This window comes from Magallana gigas, chromosome 1 (genome assembly GCF_963853765.1).
Source record: "Magallana gigas chromosome 1, xbMagGiga1.1, whole genome shotgun sequence".
In the NCBI taxonomy this organism is placed as follows: domain Eukaryota; kingdom Metazoa; phylum Mollusca; class Bivalvia; order Ostreida; family Ostreidae; genus Magallana; species Magallana gigas.
The window spans coordinates 44,874,766-44,889,092 of NC_088853.1; the positions used below are offsets into that span (position 1 = coordinate 44,874,766).

The 14,327-nt window shown below is 33.1% G+C and overlaps 1 protein-coding gene across 7 annotated transcripts in view; it reads right to left on the reverse strand.

Annotated features, from left to right (window-relative positions):
* Positions 1-978: 978 nt before the first annotated feature.
* LOC105330604 (serine/threonine-protein phosphatase 6 regulatory ankyrin repeat subunit A) overlaps positions 979-14,327 on the reverse strand; it is a 119,117-nt gene continuing 105,768 nt past the window's right edge. For 3 of the 7 annotated variants that reach the window (XM_066068093.1, XM_066068084.1, XM_066068098.1), the window contains 3 exons: positions 8,120-8,158; positions 3,165-6,405; positions 979-2,876 (listed from right to left, as the gene is read on the reverse strand). In XM_066068093.1, coding sequence (XP_065924165.1) covers positions 1,952-2,876; positions 3,165-6,405; positions 8,120-8,158 — 4,205 coding nt within the window. In that variant the 3' untranslated portion in view covers positions 979-1,951. Of the gene's footprint in view, positions 2,877-3,164; positions 6,406-8,119; positions 8,159-8,269; positions 8,890-13,324; positions 13,469-13,775; positions 13,845-14,327 lie in introns of all 7 variants that reach the window. The other 4 variants (XM_066068089.1, XM_066068087.1, XM_066068111.1 and 1 more) reach the window with 4 other exon arrangements.

Consider the following 14,327-nt stretch of genomic DNA (forward strand, 5'->3'; position numbering starts at 1 on the left):
TGATAATTTAAATAGTTGTCAACAAATGCTTGTATATACTTTCGAGGGGATTGAAGTTCGTGGACAAGGGTTACCCACAAAAGCCATGAACATCGGTGCCCCACGACAAATGATGATTCCACATTATTTAGATTCGTATTTTAGACGTGTACACATGCATACTGTAGCTGATGCCTATAATTAAGAGTGAAGATAATAGAACAATACAAATACCGGGTTGATATGATATCCTCAGATAATTGTTGGTAGAGTCAAATTAGAGCATAATGCTGTCTGAAAATTGCTAGAAAAAGCAGGTTTTCTGAATTATACTATGCTGGCACTGCATTTATGAAACACATAGAAAAGAAGGGGGTGAATTGAAATACATGTATCAGGAGGCTTTAACTATTATCACCTGTAACAGACAAGATATATAGAAACTTTAAAAATATATATTTTGTTGAGCTTCTAATTTATCACATGTTAAAAATTACATTACATTATAATAATTTATCTTTTTTAAATGATGTGGATATTAGTTATTTCTGAATTTAAAAATACTCAAAAGATAAGTTTCACTGGAATTTATAGCGTTATAAACTTCTTAGTGGTAACTGTCGGAACGTAACTGGATAATTGGGCGTTTATTGTAAAGTTTAATTAAAAAATATAAGTACTTGCATTAAAGTTTGTATCAACTATCGCTTCAGAAGTAATGAAAATCTTACAAACCATATAAATGTACAAGTTTTTAAATTCATCTACCATTTTTTGTCTTTTGAAATACTTGTATTAAAATGTTCAGATACATTGTTTATGTGTTGCACATCAATGCATCATGGTATAACATTGAAACGCGGTGATCTTACATACATAAACAAGACAAGTAACGATTTCAATATCTATAAAATTGTATAAAATAAATGGAAATAATACATAATGTAAATAACTTGATCATTTGATGCATATTTAATTTAATCAAAAATGAGAAAAAAATTTACATAAACGTCGATGAATTCTACAAGCAATCTGTGTTTACTGAATATTAACGGTGATCAAAAAGTAAACACCTCAATCGGCTCATAAGAGAGGAAACAAAAATTTAAAAAAACTTGAAGGGAATACCAGGTCAAATGTATACGAAAATAAAGACATTGTACTGCTTAATACAAAAGTTATTATCGCCACAATTAAAAAACTTATATGAATGTTCGCAAAAAATGTACCGAAATAAAAACATTAATAGTAACACTGTACTAATGAAAATGAAACTTTTAATTGCATCTAAAACATTCTATTACTTTTCACTTTAAATTAATCTATTCATTGTGTTAGTAATATATCCCACATTGTTTTCCTTACAAACCGCTTTAAATAATTCACACACAATAGATATATACATGTAAATATATATATAAACAATAAATGTAATCTATGAATTTCCTGTTTTGCGTACTTTTGCTAATTCATTGAAATAAAAGATCAATCATGCGTTGAAGGATTTGTATCATTGCATATATTTGAAAATCTTGCATTAAAATGTTGGGGTTTTTTGTAAAGAAAATCATTATGTACATTCATATGAATTCTATTTATACATACAGGTAAATTAATAATGTAAAACACTTGCATTTCGCTTGCCATATACGATTTCGATTTTGTAAATAAATTAAAATTAACAGCTAACTTTTTGCTCATTTTGGAAATATTCCATCACTTGGACCGCAGCAGCTTACCCGCACGCTAACATTGTATCAAATTTCTCTCATATAGCTGCTGTGATGCTGGCCTGAGATAGTTTTATGAACGAAAATGGAAATGTATGCTGTCGCCTATAACTTTATCAAATCCTGACACGAAGTTGATCAGCATAAGATAAGATATTTTGTCAATTTTTAAAACCCTTTTATACCTTTGATAAATAAATATAGCTACATACATTTTTCACCGATTCAAAATGCAAATTATTTTAATAAACATCAGATCCATTTTCAGTCAAACAATTGAGATCAGCCCCTGCTTCAACTAAAAGATCAAACACTTCCAAATGTCCACCCTGAGAAGCAGCAATCAATGGTGTAAACTCACCAGTTTCACCTGCTAGATTCACATCAGCCCCACACTTTAACAACACATCTACTACTTTTAAATATCCACCTTGACATGCAGCTGCTAGTGGCGTATTTTTTCGTCCTGTCATATTGACATCAGCACCAGCTTTTGTCAAAACATCAACTAAATTCAGATGGTTGTTCATGCATGCAGCTATTAAAGGTGTATAATCTCTATCATTGCTTTGTAGATTAACACCGGCCCCAGCATTTATAAAAACATTTACCACATCCAAATGCCCAGCAACACATGCACCTATTAGTGGGGTATATTCACCACACTTTCCTATTAGATTGACATCAGCTCCAGCCCTTATCAGAACATTGACCGTTTTCAAATCATTTTTTTCACATGCTGCTATTAGTGGGGTATACTGTCCATTTTTTCCCGTTAGATTTACATCGGCGCCTGCTTTAATCAATGTTTCAACTATACTAAAATGTCCTTCATAACATGCAACTACAAGAGCTGTCTTATTAAAAGTCTGAAAATTGACTACAGCTCCAGCATCTACACGAGTTTCAATTACATTATTATCATTACATGCAGCTGTTACTGGTGTATCATCTCCGTCTTCGATATTGACATCGACCCCAGCATTTATCAATTGTTTTACAACATCTAAATGTCCCTCATAACATGCAATGATTAATGGTGTTTTGCATCCACTCTTTAAATTGACATCAGCTCCTGCCTTTATCAATTCTTGAATTACATACAGATTACCATCATCACATGCTGCTGTTAATGGTGTATCATTTCCATCTCCTAAATTGACATCAGCTCCAGCATTTATGATCATTTGAACTAAAGATAGATTTTCGTAACCACATGCAATGATTAATGGTGTTTCGCATCCACTCTTTAAATTGACATCAGCCCCTGCGTTTAATAACTCTTCAGCTACACTAATGTAGCCACTGGAACATGCAACTGTGAGAGGTGTTTCACCTTTATGTTCAATATTAACATCAGCCCCAGCTTCAACTAACACTTTAGTTAGTTTCACATTTCCACTTGAACATGGGACCATGATTGGTATCGTATGTTTATCTTTTAAATTAACACATGCCCCTGCGTTTATTAGCTCGTCAACTACTCTTGAATGTCCTCCAAGCAGTGCGGCCGTTAAGGGCGTTTTATCTCCGTCGAGTAAGTTTACATCGGCACCAGCTTTTATCATTTCTTTAACAACACTCAAATGTCCCATATAACATGCCACAACTAATGGTGTCATAACTCCATCTCTTAAATTGACATCGGTTCCCGCTTGAATTATCTTTTTAACTTCTTCCAATTGTCCTTTCAAACATGCAATAGTTAGTGATGTTTCATGTCCACCTTTGTTAATGGCTTCAGATCCAGCTTTTACCAGCAATTCAACTATCTGTGAATGTCCATGATCAAATGCAGTCATTAGCGGTGTTTCCTTTTTATCAGCTAATGTTATATCAGCCCCCGCTTTAATCAACTCATCAGCAACTTTTACATGTCCTGCTTTACATGCCGATGTAAGAGGCGTTTCATCTTTATCTCTGAGATTGACATCGACCCCAGCATTTATCAATTGTTTTACAACATTCAAATGTCCCTCATAACATGCAATGATTAATGGTGTTTTGCATCCACTCTTTAAATTGACATCAGCCCCTGCCTTTATCAACTCTTCAAGTATAGTCAAATCACCATTATCACATGCTGCTGTTAATGGTGTATCATTTCCATCTCCTAAATTGACATCAGCTCCAGCTTTTAAGATCATTCGAACTAAATATGAATTTTTCCAACGACATGCAATGAATAATGGTGTTTTGCCTTTACCCTGTAAATTGACTTCAACCCCTGCTGCGTTTAATAACTCCTCAGCTACACTAATGTAGCCACTGGAACATGCAACTGTGAGAGGTGTTTCACCTTTATGTTCAATATTAACATCAGCCCCAGCTTCAACTAACACTTTAGTTAGTTTCACATTTCCACTTGAACATGGGACCATGATTGGTATCGTATGTTTATCTTTTAAATTAACACATGCCCCTGCGTTTATTAGCTCGTCAACTACTCTTGAATGTCCTCCAAGCAGTGCGGCCGTTAAGGGCGTTTTATCTCCGTCGAGTAAGTTTACATCGGCACCAGCTTTTATCATTTCTTTAACAACACTCAAATGTCCCATATAACATGCCACAACTAATGGTGTCATAACTCCATCTCTTAAATTGACATCGGTTCCCGCTTGAATTATCTTTTTAACTTCTTCCAATTGTCCTTTCAAACATGCAATAGTTAGTGATGTTTCATGTCCACCTTTGTTAATGGCTTCAGATCCAGCTTTTACCAGCAATTCAACTATCTGTGAATGTCCATGATCAAATGCAGTCATTAGCGGTGTTTCCTTTTTATCAGCTAATGTTATATCAGCCCCCGCTTTAATCAACTCATCAGCAACTTTTACATGCCCTGCTTTACATGCAGCTGTAAGAGGTGTTTCACTATTATGTATGCCATTGACATTGACCCCAGCATTTATCAATTGTTTAACAACATTCAAATGTCCATTGCCACATGCAATTACAAATGGTCTACGTAATTCCCAGAACAGATTAGTATTTGCCGAAGCTTGAAGCAATTCACTGGCAATTTTATCGTATCCATATTTGCACACAATAGTAAGGGGATCCATTTCCCCAGTCCGAAATTCTGAATAAGGAACTGTTTTTATGATATTTTCAATATCTATGTGCTGTAATAGTATTTTTACAGTGGTATTATCAGCCGAATAACAACCAAGACAAAGCAGGCGAAATTGTTCAACATCTTTTTTGTAGGAATTTTTAAAAAGATCATTGACGTTTCCATTTTCTGTTAGAATTTGATCTATTATGTACTGCAATATCTGATTATGCCCATGATATATCACCCAGTAAATTGCTCTAACGCGTTTTCCTTCGTGCAACAAAAGCTTCCAAATCTGAAAACTTTCAAATAATTGTTGTGAATTTGTCATTTGTGGCTGAAAGAAGGATGGATACATACCTTTATCTTCCTTCAACTCAGAAAGAAATATGGAATAAAGTTCTCTATACGACTTCCTCGCCATTACGTCAATGAAAGTCTGAAGCACAGACGGATGTTTCAGTGTTTTATTTTGAAAGACAAGCATCTCACCATTTTCTACGTCTCTAAACAAACGTTCTGCAAGCATCTGATAATGTGATTCTGAAATTATTATACACAAACCACTTGCCTTACGTTCTGTAGATTCTTCATTTTCACTTATTCTATTTTCAGATTCGTTCCCGTCTACTTTGATATAATTAGCAAAATAATCACTACTCATGTATTGTATCATAAGCTCTGGAAACTGACGACCAAAATGACATGCAACGATTTCAAACATGGAATCGTGAATAAAAGTGTACTCACTATCAAACTTGTTTGTATAGGTCCCTTCCATATCCGACAATGCATCAATAAATCTAAAACTGTCTGTTTCGCGGTGTACCTTACATCGTTTCAGTACACTGATTTTTTTCCCCTGAAAACTACTAGATCTATTGCTACTTCTATCATCGTCTAAAAAAGATTCGGATAGTTTGCTATCATTGAACATCAACAAAACAAGAGAAGCATACTGTATTTTGTTTCGTTGCTTCATTTTGTCCATTTCATCCAAAATGCAGGGATATGGGGTCATGAAAAAAGATGCTCCATAATTTCTAAATTCCTTTTTATACAATTTACATAGAAATGGAAACATTTTTGATGTTAAGGACAAATCGATTGAAGACAAAAGTTTTTTATCTAAATCGTACATGGTAAGCATATTGCATTTGTCTTCCTCAGTTAATAAATTCTCGTCGCTGTGAAGTTTGACTACATTCGCGCTCTCTGATAAAAATGTGTTTGTTAGATATTCATTTCTATAAACCACTTCTCTACATGTCATAAGAACTTTCGTTTCTTTCATCTCAGGCTTTTTAATTATACTTTCGTACTTACATAGTTTATTGAACTCAGACTCATCTAACCCAAGAACTCCTACCACATCATCAATAACAAACACTTGTAGGATTTCTGGATTACAGTGAGTTTCAATTTCGCATATATCTTTTATCGGTAGGATATCATATCCTTCCTCCTGTAGTTTCAGGGCTATATGACGAGCCGTGACCGATTTTCCCGAGCCTGGGACACCAACAAATGTCACGTAAGGTTTATCGACCACCTTGTTAAACATTGCTGGAAAGTTGTGAGTTTCCAAAAAAACTTTATCATCTTCTTTCCATCTGGTAACTTCTCTATCAAATAATTCTGAAAATTATATTAATGGTTTTTAGGTATGATATTTTAGATAATGGTTCTGCATATTTTGGAAGTCAAATCTGTTTCATTAATGTTTAATGAATTTAAAAGTTGTCAATAGATTTGAACAATCATAATCGACGAATTTATTTAACATGGTCAGAAGGTACATAACGTGATTCTATGAAAATAAATGTATCATATTGAATCAGTGTATGAGCTCAGAATTATGAACCTTTGTTTTTATAAAAATTATAATTTAGAATTTTTTAAAACAATTTTAAAAATAGATATACATTGTATGGCTCAAGTAAAGAATAAGACAAAAGTAGTTCTTTATTTTTGCGTAGTAATTTAAATTTAAAATTGATCGTGTTGATTTGTGTAGCAATACAAAAAATAATTATAATCATTTTTACATCATCATTTTTGCGTAGTGATACGTTTTTTGATAGTTTTTATGCAGTGATTATTATTGAAGGTTTAATTGCTCATCTAAAAGATTGAAGGATGAACCGGTCAATAGGTTAACCGATGGACGAGTAGACAGGTCAGCGGGTTGACAGGTAGACAGGTTGAGGGGTCGACGGGTTGACAGGTAGACTAGTTGACAGGTCGACCTGCCGACCGGATAGTACTGGATAGTACTTCAAGGATCATATTTTATATAGACAATAAAATGGGGTGAACGATTTCCAAGAAGTATTAAGGTGGAAGGCTACATCGTCACAATATGTCTGACGTCCGTTTGAAACGCAATTCCCTTCGTGATTAAAGCTTTCAACTAACATTGATTATCAGCTGTTATGTACAGAAAACGTGAAATCGAAATAATGTACTGTTTCCCTGCTATTGGCAATACATATTTGTCATGTCATCTGCAACAGACGATCACAAATATGTGACGGATGATGATAAAGGTGAGCAGATATAATATTTTCACTTGAACCATATATGCATGATTAATTTAAAACTAAAGTTCCGTAGTACCATCTCTTGTATTAATTGATCCCAACTTCCCAAATTTAAAACATTTGAAGTATAAGACTTGCATTGAAAGTTTGACACTTAACTAATGTATTTTAATTAAAATAGATAGAGCTAGGTAGCAATAGCAGTGGAAGCCCGGATTTGCAAGCCAAATGAGGGAACGACAGAATCTTGAAAAAGAGCATATTTTTAATTACCACACGTACATGTGTATCACTATGGACATCTAATGTATGTATAAAATATGCATATAGTTGTTATACCCGCACTTTCTAAAGAGAGTTCGGGTATATTGTTGTTACTCTGTTCCGTCCGTCTGTCACGTTTTACTTTCTCAAACTGCTCTTACATCTTATAAACCAGCAATCTAAACTCTTAGAGTTTGATTTGGGGTGTCATGTTGTTTTGTAAAAAGGTTTCAAAAGTTCTCTGGTAGTCCTGGGGGTCAAATCTACATATAAAGACTCAAGCTAGAATTTTCTTCCCCAAGGATGATTTGTGTCAATGTTGGTTGATACTGACTAAATGAAGTTTGAAAAGTTAAAAATGTTAAAACTTTACATCCATGTACGGATAGACAAATATACAGAAGGCACGCAAAAAATGATGAAAGAGTACTTCTAAAGTTCAGCTCTAGTGAGCTAAACTATTATATATGACTGTTCGGTGTTACTTGATCTCTGTTTTTCATGTTTAAAAGAATTGTTTTGCTGATACAAAAAATGTTTCTTACCTTTTCTTTTTTTGCAGACACAGGTATTTTCAATTTTTACTGTCCATCAAAAAGAAAATGTTTCTGAATTATCATTAAAAAAAATAGTAACAACTGCCATCAACAATAAGGTCAGAAGAGTTACACATCTTAAAGTTTGAATGTAATTACCTGATAAGTCGTCAAGTTTTTTATTCAAGTTCAGTAGCTGTTCAATATATTTAGCTTCTTGTTCTGGGTCCATGCAGCACATTGTTATTTTCTTCACCTCCTCCTGATAAACAGTGCACGTCCCTAAATACATTTCCAACTCTTTAACGATATCAAAAATAGCTTGCCATTCTTGATTAAAGTCAGAGCTTGAAATTGATATACTCGAATGATGGCCTTGATATTTGTTTCTTAATAAACGAATCCTTTCTATGTTTGCTGATTCGCTCCTATCTCCTGGATTAGGAACATTTCCCCATTTATGTGAATGTTGTGGAAATGTGCAAATATTACGAAACAAAATGTAAAGTAAAGTTAAGTCAAAGTCCGAATATTTTCCTGTATACACGATCTTTTCTTGTTCTTTGGTAAATGGAGACTTTTTAAATTTTGCCAAAAAAGTTTTAACTTTGCTAGGCAAGTCGGACGGATTCATATTTTTCTGAAGAACATCTTGAAGTACGTCAGTGCAGGGGCCTAGGATAATTCGGGCTAACCGAGCAAGATTTGTGGTCTCCACGGTTGATCCATACTTTGAGAGAGACATTTTTGTCCCGTTCACAGCATTAACAACTTCTTTTCTGCAATGAAAAAAAACCAAAATGAAGTAAATAAACAAAGACAAAAAATCATAAGACTGAATCAAGAATTATTTTTCGATACATTGCATATGGTATTGTTTACATTACTTTTAAATAGATGCTTATATAATAATACTAATTTTAAATTTTATTAATCGATGAACACAATAATTGCGAGTTCCACTGAGGATTATGGTCAATAACCACTATTGTCATGTTTTCCCATTTGTGACCACTCATATTAAAATGTTCCCCGACGGGCTCCTTGATTTTCTTGGTCTTTATGGTCGAGCGATGTTTGATGATTCTTCTGCAGAGGTCACGTGTTTCCCCAATGTATTGTTTAGAGCAAATCATACAACTGATGAGATAGATGCAGTTGTCTGTGCGGCAAGACGTGTTGCCCAATATTTTGTAGGTACGGCCCATATAATGAGGCTTTTTAAAACTGTCTGTGTTGATGCTGTGCTTGCACAACAGGGATCTGGTGTCTGAATAGGTTTTTAACCCGCTATTGGGCAACGGGTTATCTTATCTCACCCTAACTACTATGTCTGTTAAGAACAATCATGTCTACTAGAAAACAATGCAAGTAGGTAAAAAATGTGGTAGCAAGCCTCAAGAATGAACCGAATTTTATCATAGCTTTAAAGGATACCTATTTAGATTCAAATATAGGATGTTTGTTTTTGCACTGGTTGCATCTATTTATAGTAACAGCGCGTATTGCATTCTGGTTAATTTGACTTTAAAATCCAGAACATTTGAGAGAAAAAAATTGTCAAATTAGTAATTAATTATAAAATGTATCAACAATATTTGAAGGAAAAAAGCCTATATTCTTAAAGAAGTTCCAACAATTAATTGTTGCATATTTTGTTTCATATAATATCTATATACAAAATGATGACCCAGGGCGCGATTGTTGGTGGGATGCCAAGAAGTGATACTCTCATACGTTTTCTTACTAATATATAAATTCCACTTTTGGACTTTCAAGAACTAAAAAGAAATTCACATGTAAATTAACAAAAGCATTCCAATTTCAAATGAAATGAAAATGTGGTCGTTTTTTAAATTCTATTTTCCAAGCGATTTTCATCCACTGAAGTCAATATATATAAATAAAATTAAAAAAAAATACTTATCATGCTTTAATTTATAAAAAAAACCAATAGTTGTTTTCACTGTTTCCCATAAAAATCTTATTCATTACAGTTGCATTTCATTACTATTGTTAGAATTGTCTCTCCTGTTGCCCTCTTCTCTAATGTAGGTAAACACCTAGTCACAATGTTGACATAGCTAGAAGTTCAAGTTCAGACAGAAAATTTGGAAATGCTGTAAATGTTTAATGTATATTAATTATGTCATTGAATGGTTTTAATTGAACAGAAATTGTGCCATTTTGCTGAGTTATTATTAGACACAGTATAAAATATATAGTTTAATAATTTAATGTTTTATAAAAAGTTCATTCCCTAAAACGAACCCGTAATGTTAGAATTTAGGGTTCATCTATTTTACTTATTTGTTTTATACGATATAAAATAGTTTGGGGCAATTTACGCTTTATAAATCGCGGAGTGGTTTATAAAAAAGCGTAAACTGTTCCAAACCATTTTATATCGTATAGAACTTATAAATATTGAATTCATTGCTTATAATTTAATTTTTTTACTCTTCATTGTAGATAAAAACGGTCATTTGACCTTTAAAATGACGTAAAGTTGTACAAAATTCAAACGTAAGATCAGGCGTATTTATACCTTTTTGACGTTAGTCTTACCATGACGTAGGCAACATTCTTAATACGATGTAGCCAATCAGAAAGCGCGTTACAACCAGAATTAAATTATATTGCGTTAAAAAGTTTCACCACGTAAAATAAATCTTCGAACAAAAAAAGTCCACAATAGACTGTATATCATTATTTCTTTCTTTTTCAATTTTGAATCGTTAGTTACAAAATATAAAAAAAATATGTTTTTGTTGTTTAAAGCAGAGGCATAGCATATATACCAACAAGCCATGGCGTTAATCGTTTTGACCCCCCCAAAAAAAGATTGAAAGAAAGATAAGCATACAGTTATTAACTTTTCATGTATTTCTGTTACATGAGTACAATGTATAATGTTTTTATAATTGTTTCAAAATTTCTATACGTTCTTAACTTATTTTCTTGCGTTGTTTTAGATTTGGTATTTTTACTATAAACTAAACTCTTTGATTCTTCTTTTTACGTATTCAATTTTACGGATGATACCTTTTTTTAAGTAGAGGGGGTCCAGGGTTATTTAGTTTTTAAGAATGTAAGTATATCAAATATAAGTAACGAACTCTTCTCCATACCCCTCAATTAGCAGTTTACTTCCTCTTGGCAAATACATGTAGTAAGGTTGTATTTTTTCTTAAAATGAAATTAGAAGTTGTAAAGGTTAAAAGAAGGTATAAAGGTTCCCCCACCCCATCCGATCTTCACCTGCAGCATCCGGATATAGATATACATGTATCATAAAAAAATAATCCAAATATTAATATAAATTTTGTGTGATAATTATGGCCCCAGGTTCATGAAGCAGTCATCTAGACTTAACTCAAAATTTTTACATTGTCTTAGCAAAGAAAAAACGGTTGAAGATGGATCGGTTCAAAAGCTTGCAACTTGTCGGTAAAAATTCATCAAATTTACCCAATAAATGTATTTACATGGGCATGGTATGCAGATATTCAGTAAAGGGAGCTACGACATTAGTTCACCGTTTTACCGGTAAATGTAGTTTGATAGCACATTTCAACAAATATTCAATGGCAGTACCTCTCCGCTGGCAGACGAAGTAAGCAACCTTGTTGCATTTTACATGTATGTAGAGGTGGTGTGCTTTTTTTGTTAAAATGTTTGTTATAAGAAATTTTTTGCAATGAAGGTATACATTAGATTATGAATATATCATGAAAAATATAAATAAGTAAAGTCCTGGGGGTCTAGATACGTGGGGATGGGGAGATGGAGGGGGAGGGTGGTCGTAACTGTCATCAAGAACCTGTGCTAGAAGCAGTGTTAATTGGTGACCTTAATATTCCTTGATCATGCTGACTGAACAGAATTTGACAATACTTGTTCTTTTAAAACCGAACACACACGTAAATAAAACGCTTAAAAATGTTTTCATTCAACATGCACGATAGTTACAATATGGCGCCGTTTTAACAAGGAAGTATACAATTCATAGGATGTGGAGATATATATATATATATATATATATATATATATATATATATATATATATATATATATATATATATATATATATATATATATATATATATATATATATATTTATTTATATATATATATAGAGAGAGAGAGAGAAAGAGAGAGAGAGCAATACCAAACATTTTCTGCTTAAAGGGGGTCGTGTAAGGGTCCTTAGTTGCCATTTACATGTACGCGGTATTATTACTCCTCATTGCGCACAGAAATATTAATGACACTCAACTGATGCACTTCATCTTATAACAGAGCCTGCAGTTACCTAAAACAATGACTTTTCTGATGAGTTTTCATTTTCTGATCAAGGAAGTAATTTTGAGCTAAAACTAAAATAAAGCCCGTGTGCAGATTGAAAACGTTTGCTGCAATATCAATTGTTGATTTACATTGGAAGTATTCCTTTATCATGCTTACTGCACACATGTTGATACTACTTGTTTTTTCTAAAACAGAACACACACGTAAACAGCCATCCATCTAAAATAAAACGCTAAAAACGTCAAAGTAAGAGAGAGAGAGAGAGAGAGAGAGAGAGAGAGAGAGAGAGAGAGCAATGCCAAATATTTTTTGGTTCAAGGGGGTCACTTAAAGTTCCTTATTTACCATTTACATGTATGCAGTATAATTACTTTTCATCTTGCACAAAGATATTAATGACACTCAAATGATGCAGTTCACCATATAACAGAGCATGCAGTCTAGCCTGCCTCAAAACAATGACTATTTCAATGAGTTTTCATTTTCTGATCAGGGAAGTAATTTTCAGCAAAAAAATAAAATAAAGCCCGTGTGCAGATCGATAACCTATGCTGCAATGTTAATCGGTGACCTAAGTATTCCTTGATCATACTGGCTGCATAAATATGGATACTATTTGTTTTTCTAAAATAGAATACACATAAAAAGTCATCCATTTATAAAATCAAACGCTCTAAAAGGTATTTCATTTAACAGGATGGTTTTATTAGGCCGCCATTTTGACAAGGAAGCATACAAAGAAAATGTTTTTATCAAAAACCCTTCAAGTTCAGAAAGAGAGAGAGAGAAAGAGAGAGAGAGAGAAGGAGAGAGAGAGAGAGAGAGAGTTTGTATGTGTGAATGTGCGTGCATAAGCGATATCTACATATTTGATTACATAGTATACACAATCATACTACTCACAGTTAAAGAATAATATACATTCATATGCCCAAACGAACCCTGGTCGTTAGTTGATTTCGTTCCTTACAGTAAGCTATTACGAATTATCATTATTTCCTAATTGATGTGGTAGCCTTGATGTTGCAACGGAACATCTTAGCAAACCTGTAAAGAAAACAGATAATAACCATGTGATGAACATGTTATGTTAAAAAACAAAGTAAGAGATAAAAGTTATTGAATTTTAAGGATAGATCCTATTCGTTTTTAGGCGTACATTGAATTGATTTGTGTGTTACTTAATAATTACTTTAATTGAAGTAAAATGCTTGCTTATTATATATTTAGAGAGAGAAAGAGAGAGAGAGAGAGAGAGAGTATGTAAAAATGCCTACATTTTTAACTAAAGTTATAGTTCATATTATTGCTGATAAAAGAACAAGATATTTACACCCAACCAAAAAAAACTTACTTGATTAATTGTTTGGAACCTTAACAAGCAATTACAGTGCACAATCCCCTAAACGGAACAACAGCGAACCTGTAAATAAAAAGCTAATGATCATATGACCAACCTATGTTGCGGAAACCAGTCAAGAGATACTTAAATAACCATTATAAGTGGATTCATGAACTTTTCACGTGATGTTGTTCAGAGAGAGAGAGAGAGAGAGAGAGAGAGAGAGAGAGAGAGAGAGAGAGAGAGAGAGAGAGTTAAACATTGCCTTCCTTTCATGTGAAAGGTCGTCACTTATAGTTTAACGAGGCCGGGTCTAATTTGTTCTGCCCTAGATTTTTGAATGAAATTTTTTACTTTAATTTCTACTGATATAATTATTAATTTTAGATTAAAAAATAAGACATTTACCATACCGTTTGTTTAGGGGGTCATCTCAAAGTTTGTTAATTTTTAACATAGGACCCTATGGGATTTTGCTTGAAATGTATAAATTTTGAACATTTTTTACATTTTTTAAAAACTTCTGCCCTAGGGATTTCTTTTTTTGTTCTACATATTAAAGTT